The sequence below is a fragment of the Aspergillus foveolatus genome (genome assembly GCF_047715535.1).
Source record: "Aspergillus foveolatus strain CBS 279.81 unplaced genomic scaffold BDW70scaffold_99, whole genome shotgun sequence".
Taxonomy (NCBI): Eukaryota; Fungi; Ascomycota; class Eurotiomycetes; order Eurotiales; family Aspergillaceae; genus Aspergillus; species Aspergillus foveolatus.
In genome coordinates this window covers 37,564-59,586 of record NW_027396163.1, presented here as the reverse complement: position 1 = coordinate 59,586, position 22,023 = coordinate 37,564, and the positions used below count along the sequence as shown (strand labels likewise).

The 22,023-nt window shown below is 49.3% G+C and overlaps 6 protein-coding genes across 6 annotated transcripts in view; 5 read left to right on the top strand and 1 right to left on the bottom strand.

Annotated features, from left to right (window-relative positions):
• The first annotated feature begins 1,547 nt into the window (after positions 1-1,547).
• On the top strand, positions 1,548-2,290 carry BDW70DRAFT_144527 (uncharacterized protein). The gene has a single exon (XM_073738268.1). The coding sequence runs from the start codon at positions 1,930-1,932 to the stop codon at positions 2,131-2,133; it is 204 nt and encodes a 67-aa protein (XP_073591496.1). The 5' UTR covers positions 1,548-1,929; the 3' UTR covers positions 2,134-2,290.
• A 1,447-nt stretch (positions 2,291-3,737) lies between these two features.
• On the top strand, positions 3,738-6,288 carry BDW70DRAFT_164267 (uncharacterized protein; the record flags this gene model as incomplete). The annotated part of the gene is made up of 2 exons (XM_073741446.1): positions 3,738-4,098; positions 6,008-6,288. The coding sequence occupies 2 exons, from the start codon at positions 3,738-3,740 to the stop codon at positions 6,286-6,288; spliced, it is 642 nt and encodes a 213-aa protein (XP_073591495.1).
• Positions 6,289-12,584: 6,296 nt separating this feature from the next.
• On the top strand, positions 12,585-13,421 carry BDW70DRAFT_144524 (uncharacterized protein). Its single transcript, XM_073738267.1, has one exon. The coding sequence runs from the start codon at positions 12,598-12,600 to the stop codon at positions 12,862-12,864; it is 267 nt and encodes an 88-aa protein (XP_073591494.1). The 5' UTR covers positions 12,585-12,597; the 3' UTR covers positions 12,865-13,421.
• A 1,253-nt stretch (positions 13,422-14,674) lies between these two features.
• On the bottom strand, positions 14,675-16,414 carry BDW70DRAFT_125347 (transferase family-domain-containing protein). Its single transcript, XM_073734859.1, has one exon. The coding sequence runs from the start codon at positions 16,141-16,143 to the stop codon at positions 14,758-14,760; it is 1,386 nt and encodes a 461-aa protein (XP_073591493.1). The 5' UTR covers positions 16,144-16,414; the 3' UTR covers positions 14,675-14,757.
• A 286-nt stretch (positions 16,415-16,700) lies between these two features.
• On the top strand, positions 16,701-18,514 carry BDW70DRAFT_172182 (uncharacterized protein; the record flags this gene model as incomplete). The annotated part of the gene is made up of 3 exons (XM_073743440.1): positions 16,701-16,904; positions 17,171-17,556; positions 17,636-18,514. The coding sequence occupies 3 exons, from the start codon at positions 16,701-16,703 to the stop codon at positions 18,075-18,077; spliced, it is 1,032 nt and encodes a 343-aa protein (XP_073591492.1). The 3' UTR covers positions 18,078-18,514.
• A 3,003-nt stretch (positions 18,515-21,517) lies between these two features.
• The window catches only part of BDW70DRAFT_164264 (uncharacterized protein), a gene marked incomplete at both ends in the record, with an annotated part of 1,293 nt that continues 787 nt past the window's right edge, over positions 21,518-22,023 (top strand). Inside the window, one exon of the mRNA XM_073741445.1 lies at positions 21,518-21,899. Within this exon, the coding sequence (XP_073591491.1) occupies positions 21,518-21,899 (382 nt within the window). The remainder of the gene's footprint in view (positions 21,900-22,023) is intronic.

Below are 22,023 nucleotides of genomic sequence, written 5' to 3'. Positions count from 1 at the left end.
TGTTCTAGACTTATCAGTGTTATAGGGCTTACAAAGGGTAATCCTCGTGTTTTCTGGAAGGAGCATGAGCATGAGTATCCAGTACTTGCAGCAATAGCACGAGATATTCTATCGACCCCTGCTAGTGGAGCTGGTGTTGAGCGGCTATTCAACTGTGCTCGTGATATCTGTTACTACCGCCGGGGTCAACTTAACCCAGAAACAATTAGTGAACTGATGCTCCATTTATTTGCATCAAAGTTTGATCTACAACAGAGTGAGCTAGAAATGATTAAGGACTACCTTTCTGATGGAGAAGCTGCTATGCTGGAGGAAATATGGAAGCCTACTATATCACTCAGCAATATCGATCCTATCAGTGATGATGAAGAAGAGGGTTGCTGGAATAAGGAGTTACCAGATGATTTAGATATTGATTTAGATGATGACAGAGAGCAGTGGCCAGCTTTTCCCCAGAGGAATACGCAGAGCAAACAGCCACAAAAAAAGCGGCCTCGCAATACCACTGAACCTCAAGATGACGATGATGCTGGCCTACCACTTCCAGAAATACCAACTGAAGCGTGCACGCAGGGGCGATCAGGGAGGATTCGGAAGAAGCCAAAACTGCCAGACGGATTCGAGATCGATAGATTATAATAATTATTTGAAATAAATAAACCAAAAATAAGATAAAAAGGTTAGTAAAGTTGAAACGATTGCCAGTAAGCAGATTATATGATATTTATCTTAGAAATGTATACTTAATTACAAACTGAATACTCGAAAAATACCAGAAATAATGCATAATCTACGGAGTCCCGTTTAGGCACTGATTCTTGGCGTGTTTGGTATGTTTAAGATCGTATGATAATCGGCGGGTACCCATAGAGCTGAACTTGAGGATCGTTATCCGCAACTCGCGGATAGTTGGATCCTAACATAGGATCGTTGTCGTACGATAATCAGCGGGTAAGGATCGGATCCGCCGACCCTGCGGATCCTGCCGCAGCCTAGGGCCAGTTGACTCCAAGAGTTGCAGTTGGATCTCGTATACGTTCGCGAAGTAAAGTCTCTGCCATTTGACGTAGAAAGTCTGATCGGATTGAAAAGCCACGTTTATCAGCATCTAGTAATTTCTTGACAAGTGTTTCCTCTTCAATTTTAGACAATTTATGGCCATTGGCGCGTATTTCTGACCGTGGTTTGATGCCTGCAAGTCGATCACGAAGGGTAGATTCAGGCACGCTATATATCCTAGCAGCCTTTTTTAATTTTTTTTATTTTTCCAGACTTTAATGCAGTAATGGCCATTTGTATGCTAGATTCCTTTGATAAAGGCATATTATAAAGATAAAGTAGAGGAATGACGCGTTGAAGAATGTTGATATGCAGAAGCAGCAGAAAGGCGCGGTTCGCCCGTAAGCGCGGCTCGGCCGTGGATTACGTTATTTGGCGCGACTGGGAATTATTAAGCCCAGGGGCGATTCATTGCTTAGGCAACCTACCCAAACTCTGCCCAGACCCCCGGTTTCACGAGCCTATTGAATCCTACCTTGTCATCGTTTGATAAGGGAGGTACGTAAAATGGCACGAAGCTTCGCGGACTTACCCGTGGAAATTAACTAAATAGTTGCCGGCTATCTCCCCAACAGCGGCATCAAGACCCTTCGTCTGACATGCAGGACCCTCTGCAATTACGTCCGCCTTCGCCTAGACCGCGCCTTCCTCTCTGCAAACCACTCAATGTTGCTGACTTTCACGCAATCGCAGACAGCGAGACATTTGCCACAGAATTAAAGAAACTATCTGAGATGGTGCACGGTTGATTCACGCCCCGGTGAGCGAATTCCACCTCCTTGACGAGCGAAATGATCTCTGGATTGACGAGAAGACCGATGTCCCCAATGGTTCATCGACGCCTGTAAGAAGAATAAAGAAGGCCTCAAGATGCGCATGTGCCCGTACTCTGACCGGAGCTATGTCGAGCAACTTGCCCCTGCAGAGGAGCAAGCCGCCACCGAGCTGTCCTTGAAGATCTCCTGGCAATTTTCTCCGAATCTTCTCCACCAGCAAGAGGGAACCATCCTCTTTAACAGGGATGCCGAGGCCTTGGAGTATGGTATTCGCCGGTTCCCGGCTCCCAAAAGGTGACCGTTGATCGTCACGCCTGCAGCGCACGGCTGGATCTTCACGCCCCTTAACGAGACGCCAATGATCCGCGCGTTCCGATCGTCCCCAACCGCCGGATTCCAGTCATAGAATTCCTCCAGCACGTTGTCTTCCTTGTTCGCAAGATATCAACATCCATCGCCCGCCTGGACGAGATAAAACTGCCCGTAATTCCACATAATGCCTGTTTGCGTTGGGGTCGGGGTTGAATATGGTATTGTTATTGTTGTTATTGCTGCTCCACTCGTAGTAACTGTTGTGATAGGGACGGGCACTGCTTGAGATACTGAAATAGATGTAGGCATCCGCTAGAAGCCCGGCACAGTCTGTTTTGGCTGCGGGATTCTATTCGTAGAATGTGTCCAGATCAATATCAATGCCACGCGCGATGTCGGAGCAGATATCGCCCGCAACAACTTTGTAGGACTCTTTGCAAATTGCGACAATCCCGTTTGAACGGGCAACGGCGTCAAGACACCAGATGATGATGATGTTGTTGTACCCCATTCATAAGTTGGAACTATCCAACCGGGCTGGCCCACCGGAACGCCTTCCGGGTACGTCGGGTTGTCAATACACGCCAAAGGCTATAGGCTTCGTGCAATGCCAGTTGAGCAATGTTCATGTTGAATTTGATCCGCCTAGATAGACCTGCTGATTGGCATGCATAAAGTGTCGAAGGGACCTCGAATTGACAGAAGCTGATAAATTACAGGCTATACTTTAATAATTACATCGCCGCTGATCAGGGTCGATTTTTATGAACAGCTAGAAATTCTATTATGCAGAAAATAAGGCCTGGTTATATAAAAAGTGCCTGCCATATTCTTATATTCATATATTAAATTGCAATATTCTATCATATTAACACGTGCTCTATTAGCATTAGAAAAAAACATTTAGGGTCACACTAGAATCAGGCGTCCTACAAAGCAAGGCCAAGCTTACCATCCATTGGTGCCAGAACTCACGACCTCGTGTTCGAGTAACGATAGTCATATTCTAGTTAGTAGTCAGTATTTTAGTGCCGTGGATTGTTCAATGATATAAAAAAAGCCTTAATCTCGTAGGCTGTAGTTATGAAGGCCATCAGCGTGCTACTTTCTGCTACCTTTCGCTCGCTATGGCCTTGCAAAGATGCGCTCTGGCCCATCACTGATGGATCCGGCCACCTCCCCAGCTGGAGCCAGGGCCCTGCTTGGAAGGCGGGACACCTGTGAAAGTGGAAATTAATGCACTATTGGTGGCTGCTGTGGATACGATTCATGTACTTATAATTGTTGTGGAATTGGCATGGATGGAGAACCAGGTTCGAATATCTGCTTTCCCCCCTTTGCTTTACTTCTCTGCGTTCCTACTTTCTCTTCTTTGTGCGTAAGAACGAGTTGCCTAACAATATGGTATCTTAGTTGGCTGTGGTTTCGCACAATCCTGCGACTATGCTAGCCAGAGCGTTTTCATTAGATGTTGTGATCAACTCCGAATATACCCCCATCTACCTTGAGCAAATCATATTCTGTGCCACTAAGAAAAACATTTTCTAACATCGGGCAGTGATGCTGTACCGGTACCGCGGCCAGATTACAATGAGTACTATCTTCGGCGAAGTCAGCGCGACAGACGATCCCTCTTCTACCTCACTGGAACCGACTCAGACGACCACCACATCCAACAAGCCCACCGAAACGTCAACCTCCAGGCAAACTTCCTTCCCAACTGCTACGTCAACCAGCTCCAGCTCGGAAGAAAGTATTGAAACGCTCACCGACAGCGATACTAGCACAAGCACCACGTCAGCTTCCGCGAACTCAGCATCGCCCACTGCTGAGACTGATACAACGTCTGCTCCGACTCCAACTGTTCCTGAGACCACTGAAACCGACGCTACGGCTGTTGTCAATCCTGGCATGTGGATTGCGGCTGGACTGGGGCAATGCTTGTCTTGTGGTCAGTTTGTTGAGCTGCGAGTGGTTGAGGATCTAGCAGTAGAGAAGATGGCATGTAGTCCTCAAGCGGGAGATGTAAACATGTCCTCATCTACTGAGTCATTGTTCCTTCTACTCGAAAAGCCGCCCTGCGAACTAACGAAGTTGATATAACTGTTCACTGCAGCCTGCAAAGCCAATTAATTAGGCTTCTCGACCACTATCTATACCTAACTCGCTGTTTCGGTAACCTGCGCCGAAGACGCAACCCATAGGCCACTGACGGGGTCAAATAGTCTTACGCAAAAAGCAGTCGACAGACACATGGCCCATGATTCAGAGGTTAGTCAAGTGGCCCTAGCAGCTACTATGGTTTCCAGTTACGTTATAGGGCTGAGCACAAGCTTCCCTATCTCCACTGAGCTCACCAGGCAGCAGCAACCCCCTTTGTGGCGGACGGTAGGTTTTCTACTGCTGGAAAGGCGTGAAAGGCCTGCTTGAATTTTCCGTTAACCTCAGGTTCTCACCAGTCTCTTTACATGCACGCCTTCTACCTCTGTACCTGCATATTCTACGTTACCGGAGCAGTTCATTTAGTATAAATATCCATTGTTAATACCTTATTTCACAGAACTACTAATAGTAGAAGGGCCACCACAGGTAAAGCCCTACCGTTGTACGAAAATCTCGTCCACGAAGAAAAGAAGCTCCATGAGGTTACAATGCGAGAGGGTAGTTGACATGATACGAACAATAACAACTGTTACCTCAGTACTGCCTTGGGTGTTTTTCTTATCATCAATAAGACAATAGGCGGCTTTTCAACCTGCCGTCAAGAGTCTAGTACGCGAGTTTTCATACTGGCTTGCCTCATAACAATTGCTTATTTCAATTGTGAGCTGTCTTTGTACAAGTTTGTGTTTAGTGCAACCTAGGACATTCTCGGAGCATACACCAATACTCGCGAAGTTAGGGGTTACCTCAGACGGTCAAATGATAGTATGCAGGCTCTAGATTTCTGAATTAGAATATTGCATGTGCCCCAAGTCTGCGGCTGAGATTTTAAAGGTATGGAGTCTGTAACGGGCGTAGGTAGTATTATTTTCAACTAGCTGTCCTGTATGCACGAATTTCACAAGCTTAGAGAAAGAAACAAGAGATAGAAACGCAGATATATTCCTCCTCCCTTTTATCAACCTTTCCCAATCATACATCAAGACTTCCGACTTCCCTGACTTGCATGCCGACGGATCTCTTTCCCGAAGTTACGAGAATGGATCTCTTTCCTACGAGGCCGCAATTCCGAGGCTGTACACTGATGTTGCAGAAACCTTATTTAGAACCAGGTTGAGGGCATGGCCGACAACCAAGATCCAGGCCATAGCCTGTGACAGAGTCCTCGGGAAATAAGCTAATATATTGTCAAGACTAATATGTTACTCCGTCTAGTGGCGACATGAACAGCGCTGGGATAAAATCAAGATCTCATAACCAGAGGGCTGACCAGCTGACCAACAAGGGCAGCTGCATGCACTTTAAATGTTGTGCAGAATCCATGAACTGATCTGTTGTCCATGGCATTCAGTTAATTAACCCCTATCAAGACAGACGTCAAGGGGGAAAGGAGTCGTGGTCGAGGTCAATGAAACGGCGCTTTCATCATAGTCCCAACGATGTGAAGTCCCTTAGCGCCTGAGCTTCATTCCAGATACCTCGATGATCTAAATAATAGTCTGGTTCAACTGATTTGATGCTTCTATACCAGGGCTTTTCCATCCACTGGAGGAGCGCAGTTCATGTCAAACACCTCTTTCACCCATTTTGCCTTCTACTCCTTTGCGGTTGTCTCAACCGTTTACGTTCTTCTTTTACATACTGTTTCTGGCATGGGCCAAGCGTTGCGGCACATATCTAACAGACAGTTCTCGTAGACAAGTGGCTTTTCGACTACGAACTCGAGACCAGTGACAAAGAAGATCTCCCCGACCCTGCAACAGGGGAAGAGATCTTTGAGAGTCGATGGCTGCGCGAAGACTACCGGATCGTGCCCAACATAACGAACACTGAGTACTTCCACCGTCTGTTTATATCGCTTGGGTACGCCGCACGGCGATTGCCCCTTATAAAAACAATCTCCTTCGACCTTTGTATTGACCCTATCTCTGAATTTACGTTTGGCAGTGGAGGGCAGTTTTATCGGAGCTGGAGTTAGGCCCTCTTTACAACTATAAGTAGCTGCATAAACTCGGAGTAGTAACGTAAATTCTACCGTTGGATATCTGTAAGTCGAAGGTCTACTAGAATTTTAGTTCACAACATCCACTCCTACCCTTATATGCTCTATTTCTATCATTCTGCATACAAAACGACTAGGAGCAGAGCAGTACTACCTCGTGGATCTCTTAGCGACCCCTGGAACCTTTATGCGAGACTATACCCCTCAAGGAGCCTCGTCAGTCCTTGTCTTCTGATCTTGTAGTGTATTTGTAAGGCGACAATGTTCTCACATACGGCTTCCTCCCAGGGTGAGACACTCCCATGTATACCCCAACCTCAAGTCACCACCTAAGTAAATAGGATTCAGCCGACCGCTCCCCGATGTCAACTGATGAAGAGATACCTTAACAGGTAGGCTTTTGGACTCGAAGTATATTACACGTCTTGCTCATCCCAGGCATGTCGTGAACGGCCGGTGCCTTCGAGGTCAAACTACCAATTGCTGCCGCTGATCGTGCGGGCAGCCACCTGAATGCATGGCCGCGTCAGTATATGCGCTCTTAATGGGGAGTCTCAGATCATGGTTGCGATGAGATGGCGCACGGAATTTTCGTACCGGGGCGACGATGTGCTTGCTCATCTTGCCAACGCACATGGACATTTGAGATCATGTTGCCCGAGTGGTCGGAAGAGGTGAAGTAGGTCAGTGCCTGGAAGAAGTGCTTAATTTAGTTGCAGCTAAAGTAGAAGCACAAATAGATGCGACCGTGGCAACATCCAAAGGGAATCTGACAATGAAGGTGGACATGTCGGGTGGCACCAAGTTGGTGGCAGATAACGTTTCGAGAACCAGGCAGGCTTTGCCATCATGTCTGTGCTAGCAAATGATCCCTTGGTAGAACGGATTTAGACTCTGGGGAACCTTGGGAGAGCGGTCCGCTGATCCATCACGGACCAACAGAATCATATATACGGATGGCATGAAGTCTGTGCTGAAGCTGAACCAGGGTTATATGCCACATATGACATCTATATAAACGCGAGGGGCCCCCAAGACAATTCTTGTTGCGAAACACAAGCAACGTCTTCATTGAAAGGTTAACCACAGAAAGAATAAAATCACGAGATGGCAGAACGTGACCCTTCCCGCGTCCACTCCTCCCAGGTACGGCTAGAGACCGTCTCTCTCTCTTTTTAATATGGATATACTAACTAGTGACTTTTCTCCGTAGACACCAATGGGAGACGCAGTGCCTACCGACTTCCCTGTCCGCCGTCCGTCTATCGGTGACGAGGTAACCCGGTCACGATCTATGAGCACCGGTAGCGAGGACTCGAATACCACTGGCAGTGTCAGCTCTCCAGGCCCTACACAGTCTGGACGACATTGGCTTCACTGGCCTCGCTACTCGCACTCTAAAGAAAGTGCGCAGCGGTCCAGATTCGAAAATAATGATGTCATTTTCTTGGGCTAAAGCAGGCGGCATAAACTAAACGAAAGCTGGAAAATGGCAGATGTCCACGGATCTATCTCTCAATGTAGTCGTTAAGGGTATTGGAAACTAACGAAAAATACCTTGTCTCTAGCTGGTGCCAAGATAATCTGAAAATGTTATTAATAGCTGTAAGCGAAAATCTATGCTTGATTATGATGCCGCATTCTGGCTTGATCAAAAGGTTGCTGCGTGCGAGTATTGCCTCAATGAGGTAGCTGTAGCGCGTGACTGCCTGCGAGTAAACGATGTTATTATTTGGTCGTCTCTTGATCATTCTGGGCCAGGTTTATTGAGATAGCAGTTAATGATGAGGCGCCACATTTGTAGGGAGTTTATGACCTTGTCTGGTTTGGATTGTTATAGTTTGTCTAACTAGATGATCTACACCCAAGTCCTTGACATCCGAATGCCATGAGCAAGCAGTGAATAACATACCAGACGGTACCATGCACCTTGATATTATAATACACACGGTCTGTAAACTTACAGTGGTGCATTCGTAGATGTGCTGGAGAATTGCGCGAACGGTGAGGTTGCACTGAATCGTTGGTGTGAATCTCTTCCCTCGCGCACGTCATGGGTGAGGCCTGGATTTGAAAAATATCGTTATGCGATTCTTTTACATGGGCAGTATCCCTGGGCGAAATGATGAGCGCTCATGTCTGGCTATACTTTGACATTGAAAGAATTGAGTACCTAGGTCAATCTGATTGCGATGAATCTAAATGATAAGGAATATATGTCTTCGAGCAAAACCCCTGTTATGGATATCGCTAGCTACTCAAATGTAATTTAGGATGCTACAGCTCTATTAATCCCAGAGGAATTGATTACCTTCTGATAAATGGAAATATGTAAGATATGCTCGTGTTTTGGACACAGGTCAGACTATAAGGTGCACAGGACCTGTATATTTCTGTTAAACTACCACTGTTATGTACTTGGAGTGACATGAAACACAAAACAGTTGGTAGAATTGATCATCTAGGCTGCTCTAGGCTAGACAGTCAAGCTTGAACACATGTGGACAACCTCGCATCTATCGGATCTCCACCAACGTACGCCTGCTTCTGCGGAAATGGGCACAAGTCTCGCGACGTGCCATTGCTACCTCGCGTAGCATGAAGAGCATCAGGAGCAATCACCTTCTCAACCCACTCCATCAGCTGTGCAAGGGCCCCGTTGGGAACCGGTTCCGGCCCACCATAGCAATTAATTGTGTATTTCATTCGCTTGGAGGTCAAGGATGGTCGCACCCAGAACGTCGGGCTTCCTGATGGAGGTGGGAGAGCACTCGAGGGCAGTCGTTGCTCCGATAAGGAATGCTCTCAGTGAGTATAATGAAGATGTCCATGTATACATCTTGAAGTGGACGCAGTGGCATAAACTTCCCCATAAGACAGACACCTACTTAGAAGTTATATACTGAATTAGAACGCTGCCTATAGGGGCCCTCGAACCCACATGGCTCGTGCATATGTGAAGAATCTCGTATGCATGGACCAACAAGCAGTGTCAATTGTAAAGTGCAGGTTTTTATCGACCAACACTCCACAGTCAACTGAAGCCCTTTAAGGGTGACTACTATCTGCGGTCTTATGTGCCATCAATCACAGCAGCTGTTGTATTCCTGCTTTGCTTTGCAGCCCTTACACAGCGATATGTATATACCGACTGTTCAAGACGCAGACCTGGTTTTGTCTCCCATTTGCTGCGGGTGGAATATGTACGTCTTTTGGCTCTCCGTTCTCTCGCCCTTGGGATCCGATTAACCGGTCTTTTGCTATCAAGTTTAACTCTATGGACATGGAGGCCGAATAGGCGCCCATATAAACACAGCCTCACTATTCTCATACGCGATTTTTAACCAGGGAGTGCTGCTTGCGCCTGCCCTATACGCTGCTACCATTTACATGATTCTCGGTCGGATCATCCAAGCTCTCCAGGCCGAGAGGCTGTCACCGGTGGCCCCCAAGTGGATGACACGCGCCTTTATCCTGGGAAGATATCCTCTCACTCGCTGTACAAGGATCATCAGTAGGCCTGAGTGTAGCAGGACACGGCAAGGGCGCGATGGCGGTCATCTTGCTGGGTCTCCTTATTCACATCGTCTCATTTGGTCTATTCGGCTTTACCTCGATTATATTCTACCGGCGAATCTTACGAAATCCGACCTTTACCTGCTTCAATTCAAACATGCCCTGGGAACGGATCCTGCAATTGCTTTTTGCTGTCAGCGCGCTAATCATGGAGCGGTCGATCTTTCGGGTTGTCGAATATGCAATGGGGACTGATGGCTACCTTTTGCGCCATGAGTGGACAATATATATTTTCGATAGTGTGCCGATGCTGGTGGTCATGGTTTTGTTTTACATATGGTATCCGAGTGGGCTAAGGGCTGGGGGTCCAGGGGGGTTCCCACATGTGCCATCTGAAGATTCCAGGGAGCAGATTTTCAGCACCCCAAGGACTATACAAACTTGAAATCGAATTCCAACAGACTTATAGATTTATCATGGCTGCCTGGACAATTTCACTGTAGATGTATGTCACATGACATCGCTGAGGGTCCACCGATTCAAATGTAGATAGATTCTCCCAAGTTCACCACACCTCCTTACCAAATCCAGTCGGTGTAAGAAATATATTTTCCCGACTCCAACCGCCGATGAGTCGCTGCCGTTATCAAGGCCTGCAAAGTAATTATGGCGCGTAGGGCGCATAAGAAATCTCGGGGAGGCTGCTTTGAATGCACGCGTCGCCACATAAAGTCAGCAATTATTCATGTTATCTGCGGGGAAAAGACTCTGACTAACGACAGCGGGAGTAACCTTTCTTTGCCCCCAGCAGCGCTGATAAATTTCGGCCTGGCAAACCCTTACCTCTTTAACGAGCTTCTAGCTCTAGCCGCATTGCACCTAGGGATCCAGCGCAAAGCCCAGTAAGACACTTACGGGCGCCACTCGGCCCAATTACAGAATCACGCCCTCCGATTACTACAAGAGTCTCAGTCAGAGTTAGACCCGACGGCGGAATACCCTCTGCGCCGGTATTCCTCTTCTCATCTATTTTGAGCATTTACTCACTCTGCGACACCTTAGTATTCCGCAGCCATGAGTTTAAAAACTTCCTAGACAGATTTACTCACTACCTCTGCCTCCAATGCAGTGTCCGCACCATCGTCGGAGGCAACTGGAGCCACCTGACACAAGTATCCGTCAAGCCTGTCCTGGAAGAATGCGAAGCGAGCGTTTCCAACAACACCCGCAACGGCGCAGTCCAGGTATGCAGTCGATATTTACAACTCATTCAAACGGCCAAGTTAGGTGACGCATTTACGAAAACATACGTGGAAGTCATTGATGCGCTGCAGCGGGCTATGATTGCCGTGAAGAGTAGCTCGCCCTTCAGGAAGCTGAACAGAGCCTTCTTTTGGCCTGTGGTTGTGCCTGACGAGTTCATAGATATGTTGGTACATCGACGACCGGAGGCCCTTGTTCTTTTCGCCCATTTTGCGGCTTTGTTACACGCCTGTCGGTATTTGTGGCTTTTTGGTGACGGGGAGCGGTTCATGACAGTCTATCAGTCAATACCTAGGTTCAGAGTGGGCGGAGTGGATTGAATGACCGATACGCTTTCTGGAGCAATCCACAGAGGATAGCATGGTTGCAGGTGATGATATAAAAAGTAATTGACGTTACCACAGATTGCGAGACAGGATGGTAACAAGCAGAATTAGCTCATGGGTTTTCTATTAGAACCATAGCATTCATATTCAATGACAGGTCTCTATAATTATCGCCCACTCAGCCAGATCGCGAGAGTGAAGCAAAACTCCCACCATAAAAAACAAAAAAGAAAAGAAAATACAAGGGTGCTAGTAGCGTCGAAGCTATTCCTCATGAAATCCTTGATAACATAAATCCCCCGGCCTGTTTTCTTCTTCCTGTTAGCTCTCCCTCTCTACACAAGGTCCAGGTACCACTGGTTGCGCATTGTCAATGTAGTCAACATGACTATTGAGGTGTCCTCACACTCATCCAGAGTCGTCTAGCCGTCATGAGAGAGATCGTGAAAAGACTGAAATGCTATCAGTGCCCACGATTGTATGATCAAGTTTGGGTGTTGCATCAGAGCCGGACGTGATGCTATGAAGTAGTACAGCCCATCTGACATTCAGCTCGAATAAGCTTGGTGATACCCCATGGCCATAAGCTGACTATATTCCCTACACGGCCGTACAGTTTATCACTCCTCAGGAAAATGCTGCAGATACCGGTAGGAATGCACTGATGCACTTTTGAATTACCTGCTGGCAACCGATGAGTGGCTAAAAAGGCTTTATCATTCGGCATCAAACTTGAATCGAAAGCGAACCCCTAGGCTCCGGCCAGGTTCCTGACACAGATTGAATGCCTTGCCTTCGGGATGCGCGAGATACTACATCTTCATTATAGGAAGCCTTGACATTTTCTGCTATGGAGTCCGGTTTGAACAAGAATTATGGCTTCAAAACCAAGCTTCACACCAGCAGTAATCGAACAGAATACCCAATTTCCTTTCAACTTTGTATTAACAACCTGCCTGTGCCATACGACAGCGCATGAAGCTTCATGCAACCATGAGAAGTAATGTAAACTAGGGCTACCCAGGCGCTTCTTGCTTGGCTATTACAGAAGATTTTCCACCAGTCAGAATTACTCCTTTGTAAACTTGTACATTAGCTATTACATATTAAATCCATCACTTCCCGGAGGCCCTTGTCAGACGCCTGTCACTCCGTTCACTGCCAGACTGGCACCCCAGTTATGGCTTCCACTCCCTTTTTAATTCTCCTCACCACACTCGTTTTTGGCTTGGCCACTTCACAAGAATTCCAAACCGTCGAACTCGACCAAATCTTTCCTCGGAACGAAACCTACGCACCTGTCCGGTATTTTCCTTTCGTCTGGGTCTACAAAATGCAGCTGCTGCGTACCCCGCTGGCTTTAAATTATACTGGAGGCTTTCACCAGTCGAGTCTCCCATCTTTATTTTGGAGGAAAACGGTCGCTTTCCTGAAGATACGCCAATAGATGCCCCATACTCTTATGGCCCACCACCATCAGATCCATTGTTTTTCAGCGACTTCCCATCGACACCCAAGAACTTCTCAACGGGACACTGGAAACTCCAATGGCGTTTCGGATTCAAATACAACTGCTCTTTGTCGGACCCTGTGACTCCCTCGATTCATTATCGGAAACAGCCGTGGCACAGTGTGGTGTTTACGGTTGCTGAGGGAGGCAAGCAAGTGGATCTGCTCGATAGCCGGAACTGCGATACCGAGACTGATGAGGCAACGGCGTTCAAGTTGCTTCATAATGAGGATGATGAGATCTGTCCTATCCTGAATACGGCGGTTCCTGGTCCCTGCACGTTAAACTTTGGTGCAGCGGTCGTTGAAAACATTACGGCAGAAGCTCGCGAACTAGGGCGTTGCCCATCATTCCATGGCAGTCTGGCGGACTTTCCTGTCGACTGTGATAGCAGTGGGATCAGGGTTTCTGTTGGGTGGTTGGGCAGGTCGGCCCTTCTGGGTTTTGCCTGGCTTGTGATTATGTTACTTTAATTCTCTGGTATTCTAGTACCCAAGGTTTGGAATAAATATTCCTAGTTATCCCTGTCACCATGGATCTCCAGGCCAGTCTTGTCTCTCTCCTGCTTCTTGTATCTGTTGTGGGAATAGCAAGTCGTTCATTACAGCGCCTCCTCAGCCGCCGCCAGTTTGTGCGCCGCCACAGATGTCAAACGGTCGCCAGATGCTCCAGCAAGGCTTCCTTCATCGGACTTGATATGATCCCTGACACAGTTCGCGCAGTCAAAGAACATCAAATTCTCCAGCAAGGCTGCCAGCTTTTGAGGCAATATGGAAGAACATCCAGGCTGAAGGAGCTGCACCGGCGTGCGATTCTGACATTGCGCCGCAGAATATTAAGGCCATTTCATCGCTAAGGTGTGCGGACTGCGGTATCAGCCACCCTGCACATTGGCACTCATTTCAATCCGCTAATTGCCAGGGATCATGCCTTCATCAAACCATCGCTCTATATAAACCTTTCCGTGAAAGATGATGGTGAGGGTACTGACCACCCCCTAGTGTTGACGCCTTCGGGAGTGGTAACCCATTCTCTCAATTTGTGGCTGTATAAGCGATGGTTTTCCTGGTATTCTGCTCTAGAAACCAGCTTTGTTGTTGCAATAAGGCCCATAACAAACCCAGTTTCATCAGAAGTTGTAGATATCCTTAGTAGAGATGCAATAGTATATCTGGATCCCCTTTAGACAGACAAACCACTGCCGTATTGGTTTGGGATTCATGCAAAGCACTTGCTAGAAGTTATATCTTCTTGCAAATCGACTTTTGATCTCATCAAAGCATTTATAAACTCTGTAACCCAGTCCTTTCCAACAGCTTGTTGCCCAGATGTGGATCCTCCTTGAAGAAGAATATTGGCCCTTTCCTTTACCTGGCTTGGCCCAGGAGCAGCTTAAGAAGTATCAAGAGGCATCCATTCAACTAAGGCCTGTACCTCTCAGAGAGCCGGTGCCTGGCATTGCCTGTTCTGGTTAGAATTGATGACCTGATGACCAGTCTTCGAGTGTTGAGCAGGGTATATATATACCTCTGCAGTACGGCAAATACTTGGAATTTCATATTATTAGCTCTTATTGCAAGCTGGACCCTTCCCTCTTGCTCCATTATGTTCTGAGATGATCGATGTGCTTTTGGTGGCATAGTGGTTGATTGAAGATCAATCATTTCTATACGCCCAAATCGATGAGGGAGGCGGAACGATCAGGGTAGGCAGAGCGGCCGGGAAATATGTTAATGGAGCTGTGGAATACACGGCGTAAAATTACCACTTAGTAGACACTGGGCACACGAATGTCTGAAGCTTCGTCTAAAGCCCTTATGTACCAGAGCTCTACCTCGCAACACCGAATCGCGTAAGGAAAGGGTCCTTCAACAGTCTGTCCAGACAACTCTCCTCAACACCAACAATAACCTCCATACCCCCATCTGGTAAAACTGGAAGCACCACCTGCCCACCGTTGATGACGCCCACATGCGGCGACCTCACGGCCTGAATCGTATGGCCTAACAGAGATCCCCAGTCCAGCCCGTATAGCTCAAACCCAGTCCACGAGGTCTGCACGCAGTTGAAGCCCGGCACGTCCAGAAACGCAGTTGGAACCAGGCGGTCGACGTCCTCGAGCTTGTCGACAAGTGCCACTACATCGTCCGTGAAGTTCTCATCAGCTCGGAGCAGGCTTTTTCGAATAAGAACTGCCAGGTCGGCAATGTTCAGCTCGCTTAGCATCCTGCGGATTGGCGCTGAGACGGCAACATACTCCAGGAAGCAGCCAAGAGTGTCTGGGTGGACCTTTGGGCTCGTGCGTGCCCGCCCGTCAATCGCGATATTAAATATGGACACGGGGTCTCCTTCTAGAGTTGTCAGTGGTGACTGCACTGCCATGACCGTGCGCCATACTAAAGCTGACAGTGCATCGTTGGTTGAGACCCATGACTGATCAGACGGCTGGGTGGCATTGGCCGGAGAAGCCTCTGCTTTTAAAGCCGCCAATGATTCCTTTGAGAAGTAGAAGACTTGACCCCGGTGGCTCGGAGACGTCATCTTTGGTGGCGCACCCGGGGGGGTGAATGGGAGGAGAGTATACTCTGGATGATCTTCCGGATTTCCTGGATTCTTGCCTGATGGCTGCGTGACCTGCTCCCGATCCTTCCAGACAGCGTCGGCAAGATGAAATGGCTCTGTGATGTCGAGGCCCTGCGCACGCCGACACTCCTCTGCCCAGACTTTTGTCCAAAGATAGAATGACTTGCCGTCGCCCGCCACGTGGAAAATGCACCAGGTCAGAAGCAGTCCCCCTTGGATAAAGTTGGCTTGTACGAGAGAGATAGGCAACCGCTCTCCTGCTACAGGCCACACTGACCGGCGGCAGAGGGTTTCGGCGTCGAACGCAGCCAATGGGAATGCCTTTGCTTTCAGCTCGGCGTAACTGGATGGAAAGGAATTGCGAAGGTCTTTGACGACGATGCCTGCAGAGTCTTGATCCTCTTGTCTCTGAAACTTCATCACCCCTGCTTGCCGCGACTCCAGGTCAGGAACGGCTTCACAGCCGACCACAGGAATCCGTTTGATGAGGGCGTCGTACCCGGCCTGGAGTACTCTGGCAACTTCATCGAGGTCATAGTTATCTTCCAGCTGGAAAGGAAAGACATAACGGAGCCAGCCCTTAGGCCCAATACGCTCCAAGGCAGTGAGCTTGGGAACTTCTTGGTAGTCCATGGTAGATGGGTGTTGCACGGCTGTTTGTTGAAGTCTTGAAAGCAAGGACGCGCAGCCCAAGGATGGCCAGCCCCTATTATTTGACCAGCGCCGTAACCGGCCCTCCAGGTCGGTCGTCCTTTGCTTACCTGTTCGTCATCTACCGAGGTGCTGCCGAAGAAGGCCACACCTTCCAATTCCGAATGCCGAGCCATCCGTTAGGGCCTTGTCACCAGGGCCGGTCCGTTGTCCGTCGCTCCGCTAACGGACTTTACTCCACAGCTCATTAAACATTCAGCCAACTGGGATCGCGGGCGTCCACCTAACGTCTGCTAGTAACGCCTGCGGAGGGGCGTTATTAACGGGACGGCATCTTCCTCTCTAAGATGGCATGTTGTCGCTTGTCATCTGCGTAAGATTACCATTTTGCACATTGGGGACGGGATTTTTGGCCCCCTTCATCATCACGTAGTTGTCTGCAGGTCTATTCCAAAAGAACAACTGAACCTTCTGTTAAAGCTGATGATGTCCTCAGCGTCTTTGTATTCCATTGTCATTGTTTTTCCTCCATACCTGCCATGACTGTTGACCCAGCCATCGAAGCCATTTTTGGACCGCCGCCTGATAATGTCGACCTCATTGAGAGCAATGTGGAGGTTAACAATGGCGCCGTAATAGCAATGCTTTGTCTGGCTGCAGTGGCTGTCGTTCTACGATTCGTAGCTCGCGTGACTCTTCGGAATCCTCTCCTGGCTGATGACTGGGCAATCATTGTAGCGCTGGTGAGTCTGCTCTCAGTTCACATTGCGCGCATCTCCTGACAGTCGCGTTTCCTGCGAAGGTTGGTATTGGCGGGACAACAGGGATAAGCATTGCAGGTGAGTCTCTAACATCTGGGATCAAATGAAGACGCTACCTAACAGGAGCAGGGGGTACTGTTGGCGCCGGAAAGCATCTTTGGGCATTGTCATTGAAAGAGCTAATGGCATTGTATAGAGTCAGTCCCACGCTTCCTTTACAAAAATGCTTCTAATCCAGCCGACTCTAGCTTCTGTTCTCCTATACATTTATCTACGCATTGTCCTGCACCAGCACCAGACTCTCGATCCTCTTCTTCTACAAGCGGATCTTCTCGCCCCTAGAGCGATATCTTAAAATCGCCATACTTGTTTCCGGGGCAATCACGCTCTCGTACCCAATAATGGTCTGGGTAACCATGAGCACTGCCTGCCGGCCATTAAGCTACTTCTGGACCCAATTCAGCGGCACGAAAGGGGAATGCCTCGATATCAACACCTTCTTTCTCGCTGCGGGCATCATCAACATGTTGAACGACATCATTATCCTCGCCATTCCCTTTCCGCGCATTATCAAGTTGCAAATGACTCTGAGGAAAAAGATTGCTGTTTGTGGTATCATGGCTGTGGGGATCTTGTAAGCGCCGGCTGGAGGAGCCTTTTATTACCATCCGATATCCCAACTGCCGATGAAGCTGACCAGCGGGGCATGGCAGTGTCTGCGTCGCCAGCATCGTCCGAATCCACTACTTGAGCGTCTTCATGAACGCTCTCGATATCACCTGGCTCATGGGCCCCGTCTTCATCTGGTCGACCATCGAGCCATCCGTCGCAATCGTCTGCGCCTGCCTCCCCCATTTCGCGCCCCTCGCCCGCATTGCTCATCGATCGATTCTGAGCAGTTACAATTCGCATTCACACTCGCGACCGGGGCTGTCCTCAAACAAATCAAGGACCTTCCGTAGCGGGTCTGGAGTTGGACAAAGTCACAGTCATAGGGGAGGGAGTATTCTTCATCGCATGATCAAGGGGACAGATGATGATGAAATTGGGCTTACAAGCTACGTCACTGCTGGACAACACGGCGCTTTTGCCGATACAGTCTCGCAGATCCGAGTCGAGTCGACATTTGTGCAGGCTTCGAATAAAGCCGCATGATCTTGTTCCGGCTGGATGTCAAGTATATACCCAAACCTACAATAGCCTATGTAAATTCAATCAGAATCTGGCAGTGGCCGTGCACCTCACGGGCGGCGCCCGCACACGAGCACCCGAGCTGTTGGGCATCCAGCATGCAAATACCAATCACAACTGGCGGCGCAACATCTTCATTGAGGATGGCATGGTGGTGTTGGTGACCGCAAGCATAAAGGGGTTCCACGCCAGCTGGCTGCCACCTGTACCGGCTGACCCCCAGCAATCCCAGCACCCCCCGGCACACCGCAGTCCATACATATGGTGACCAGATGTGGGCAGAGGCCGGAATTGGTCCAGCGAGCGGCTGCACGAGGTGCTGAAACACGAGAGTGAGACCAGCATTGGCGCCCAACATCCACTGAACATCGCCGTTGGCATCAGTCGTCGATTTTTACGCCCATCGAGCGCGTTTCCGAACAACGTCCAAGCCGAACACGAGCAGAAGATGTCAGCGATGGAGGCTGATGAGGATCTGAACGGGATTCGCAATATTGCTGACTAGCAGGCCGGGAACACACCCATGTGGCTGGCATGGTGTATGGCAGGGAAAGCACCGAGCTCGCCGGCAGTACCGTGACGCGCCGGCTGCGGTTTAAGGCATCGAGCACGTGTTGGCACCCGTTCTGGGGTTTCCCGACGTGGCCAGCCTGGTTCCGGCCAAGATCGCCAACCCGTGGGAGGAGCAGGCCATGGGCCACCAGGAGCAGCGGCGTCAGCAGCTAGCTGCTCTGAAGCTAGAGCAGACAATGCAACAGATGACCGGGCGGCCCCAGATGCAGTTGCGCGGGGTCCAGGCGCAGACACTGAAGGCTATTATGCATGGTAGGTACGACGCTGCTAACCAGTTATAATGTCTGTTTTTGAGGTTACTTGGGCATATTCTATGGCTAGAATTTTGATTTATCCGGATTTTTTTTTTTTTATTCAGATCTGACCTGTCTAATGAAGTCCATGGCGCGATCGCCACAGCTGGAGGCCAATTGTAGGCATGTCTCTAATCGAGAACTACCAGTGGGTGACTCCTACCTATCTCAACTGCGCGGTGCTGAAGTCAATCTACACAAAACCTAGACAGAAGAGCCTTGTTTCAATGTATGAGCACTTAGAACAATAGTGGGGAGCAAGACGGTATCCAGTTACACCTAGAAAGCGATCCCACATAGGTGCTGTTCGCGCCAAAGTATTAGGTGCTTGCATCTCTAACATTACAATACGAAAATATAGATCCCCTACGCTTTGCGTGTAGTTGACCACGAGTCCAAGGGATAACGCCTACTTCTTTAGGTACGAGTGTGCTGAATCAGGACCAAATACACACCAAAAATAGCAGTTTCTAGTCAAGCCGCGACGAGGGTCTGCAGTAAGTGAGTGGGTCGCCAGGATGTATTTAGGACTCCATATGGATACTGGTGTGTGCTATGTTCAATGGTGTCTTTCCAATCGGAGGACCAGAAGCTCCGCGCAGGGCAGGTGGGAGTTGGCAGGTTAGATCCAGGGTAAGTAACTAGTTGGACTACGCCGATGCGGACTTGTCAAGTCCAATTTCCTTATGGGGGATATGCTGTCCAACCAGCCTGATGATTTTCAGGATAAACATGGCTCGAAACAGTTCGTCTTGCCGGATAAGCCGGAAAGGATGGAGGGCACGGGATGGGTTAGCCCTAAGGAGCGGTTCCCACACAGCCACAATGCCCTGGGTCTAGATGCCAGCCACCTGCCTGACGAGAGTATCAACTTGCTGCAGAGAAGATCTGTGCTTGGACTACTTTGTAGTTGCTCAGCGCTCTCTTGTGGACTCGGAAAGAAGGCCGAGTCAGTTCGAGACGATCTGAAACTCGCGCAGGGTTCGATCGCCTACTGGCTTGCTAGTTTGTGTGGGGTACGGTGCCAATCTCCAGCCCAGGTGGACACCCTGCAGCAGTGGTGCGACTTGTATAAACGAGTAGGCTGTTCCAAGCACAGACTAGATCGATTCAATCTCGATCTGTCCCTCACTGGCGAACCTTGCCATGACTCGTACACCAGGTGTTTGCCAAAGAGCACACATTGTCGCAAACTGAGACCCGCGGGAGAGCATTAAAATGAAGAGGATGCTTAAGGCTCCACAACACCAGCGCTCTGCATGTTGTGCAGAGCAACAAAGCTACCTTTGGGGTAGGGGGTTAACTCAGAGAACAGGAATTTACCATACCAAGTTAGGTAGCAGTAGACTACCTGCTCCTGCTCCCTGTCCAGGGGAACTCCATTAGATACCCGCCGTTCCGTCCCCGCCTCTGAAACGCCTTAGCTGAACCCGGGGGTGCACTAAGTTTAGATATCTGATGCTTCGCCTACGCCATGCTTTAACGCGATGGTCTGGTGGCAACTTTACTATACCAGATAGACCCTCTGTGGATAGAGGCTCTAAACAACAGGCATTGAAGTTAGGGAAGCGACACAATGCAGCACTATCTGCGCATCTGGTCAGGTGTAGTCTTGCATCAGGTATTGGGACAGACATCTTTCTATGTGGAAATTGGAACTTAGGTCATCTTGCAGAAATAGAACTTTTCGGACTGGGACCATACCCTGACTACCGCGCTTGTAGTCTGTTTCGGACCTCAGGCTCGCTTCGCTGCTGTTGTCTGCACGCGTGCTGGCTGAACCTGGGGCCAAGCTGATAGCCCCTTGATCATGCGGATATTTTGCGCAGATACGCGCTGCAGCACAGTCACTGAGACATGGCATAGGTATGAGACCTAGGTAGTAGCCATGGATGGAGAATTGGTCCAGTAAGGAGAGCTAGTACGAAAAGTTCAAGTAAATTCACATGGTGCAAAAATAGATTCCCTTTGTTCGTTCCATACGTTACCTTACGAGATATCTGGTGTACGCCTACAGATACCTGTTGATACCTCGGGACCTTGGGCAGCGAATGACCCTAGGCATGAGCACGGGTTCTAGACGGCGCGAAAGCGACCTAGACTGTAGATCTTACCCTCGGGCGTCCTCTTTCTACCCCATTGCACCAGCTTATGAGTGAGACAGCTGGAGACGGGGGACCCGAAAGTAGATTCTGATCAAGACCGAGACACCCCAGCTCAACCAGGTTGTCTCTCAACGAAACACGCTATGCCGCCATTTGACCAAGATGGGAAGAGATCAATAAGCATATGGCAGTGCTTCTGACTTGAGCCGACTATCTGCGAACGATGTCTATATAAACCAGCTCGATCTCTTCGTTCTCCTGCCCATCATCTCATCTTCCAGCTCGTTCAACTTCCTCACAATTCCATTTACTTACTTCGTTCGCTGCGCGTCCGATCGCTTAATCCAACATCTTAATTCGCTCTAATTACCGAAGCTGTGCTTACTCTCAAATCTCTCGCTATCACTTTCTTAATCAACTCATCTTAATCAAAATGAAGCTCCCTGCCGTCACCCTCGCCCTCGTCGCCGCTGCCCTCAGCGCACCGACCCCCAACAAGGGCGATGACCTGGCCGCCGTCGACAAGCGCACCTTCGGTCTTCTTGCCAGCCTTGCCGGCCACGGCGGCCTCAGTGGCCACGCTGGCCTTGCAGGCGGTACCAGCGCCAGTGGTGAAGACTGCGCTGAAGGCTCCGCAGGCGGCAGCGCGGGCCTCAGTGGCTCTGCTGGTGCGTCTGGCTCAGCTGGTCTCGGTGGCCATGCCGGTCTTAGTGGCTGGGGCGGTCTCAGCGGCAGTGGTAGCTCCTCCGGTCACGCTGGCCTTAGTGGATGGTCTGGTCTTAGTGGAAGTGGCGGTCTTAGTGGTGGATTGGAAGGTTCTGGTAGTGCTGGCGGTTCTGCTGGCATTGGGGGATCTGGGTCTGCTGGAGGGTCTGCGGGCATTGGCGGCTCTGGCAGCGCTGAAGGCTCTGCTGAAGGCTCTGCTGAAGGCTCTGCTGA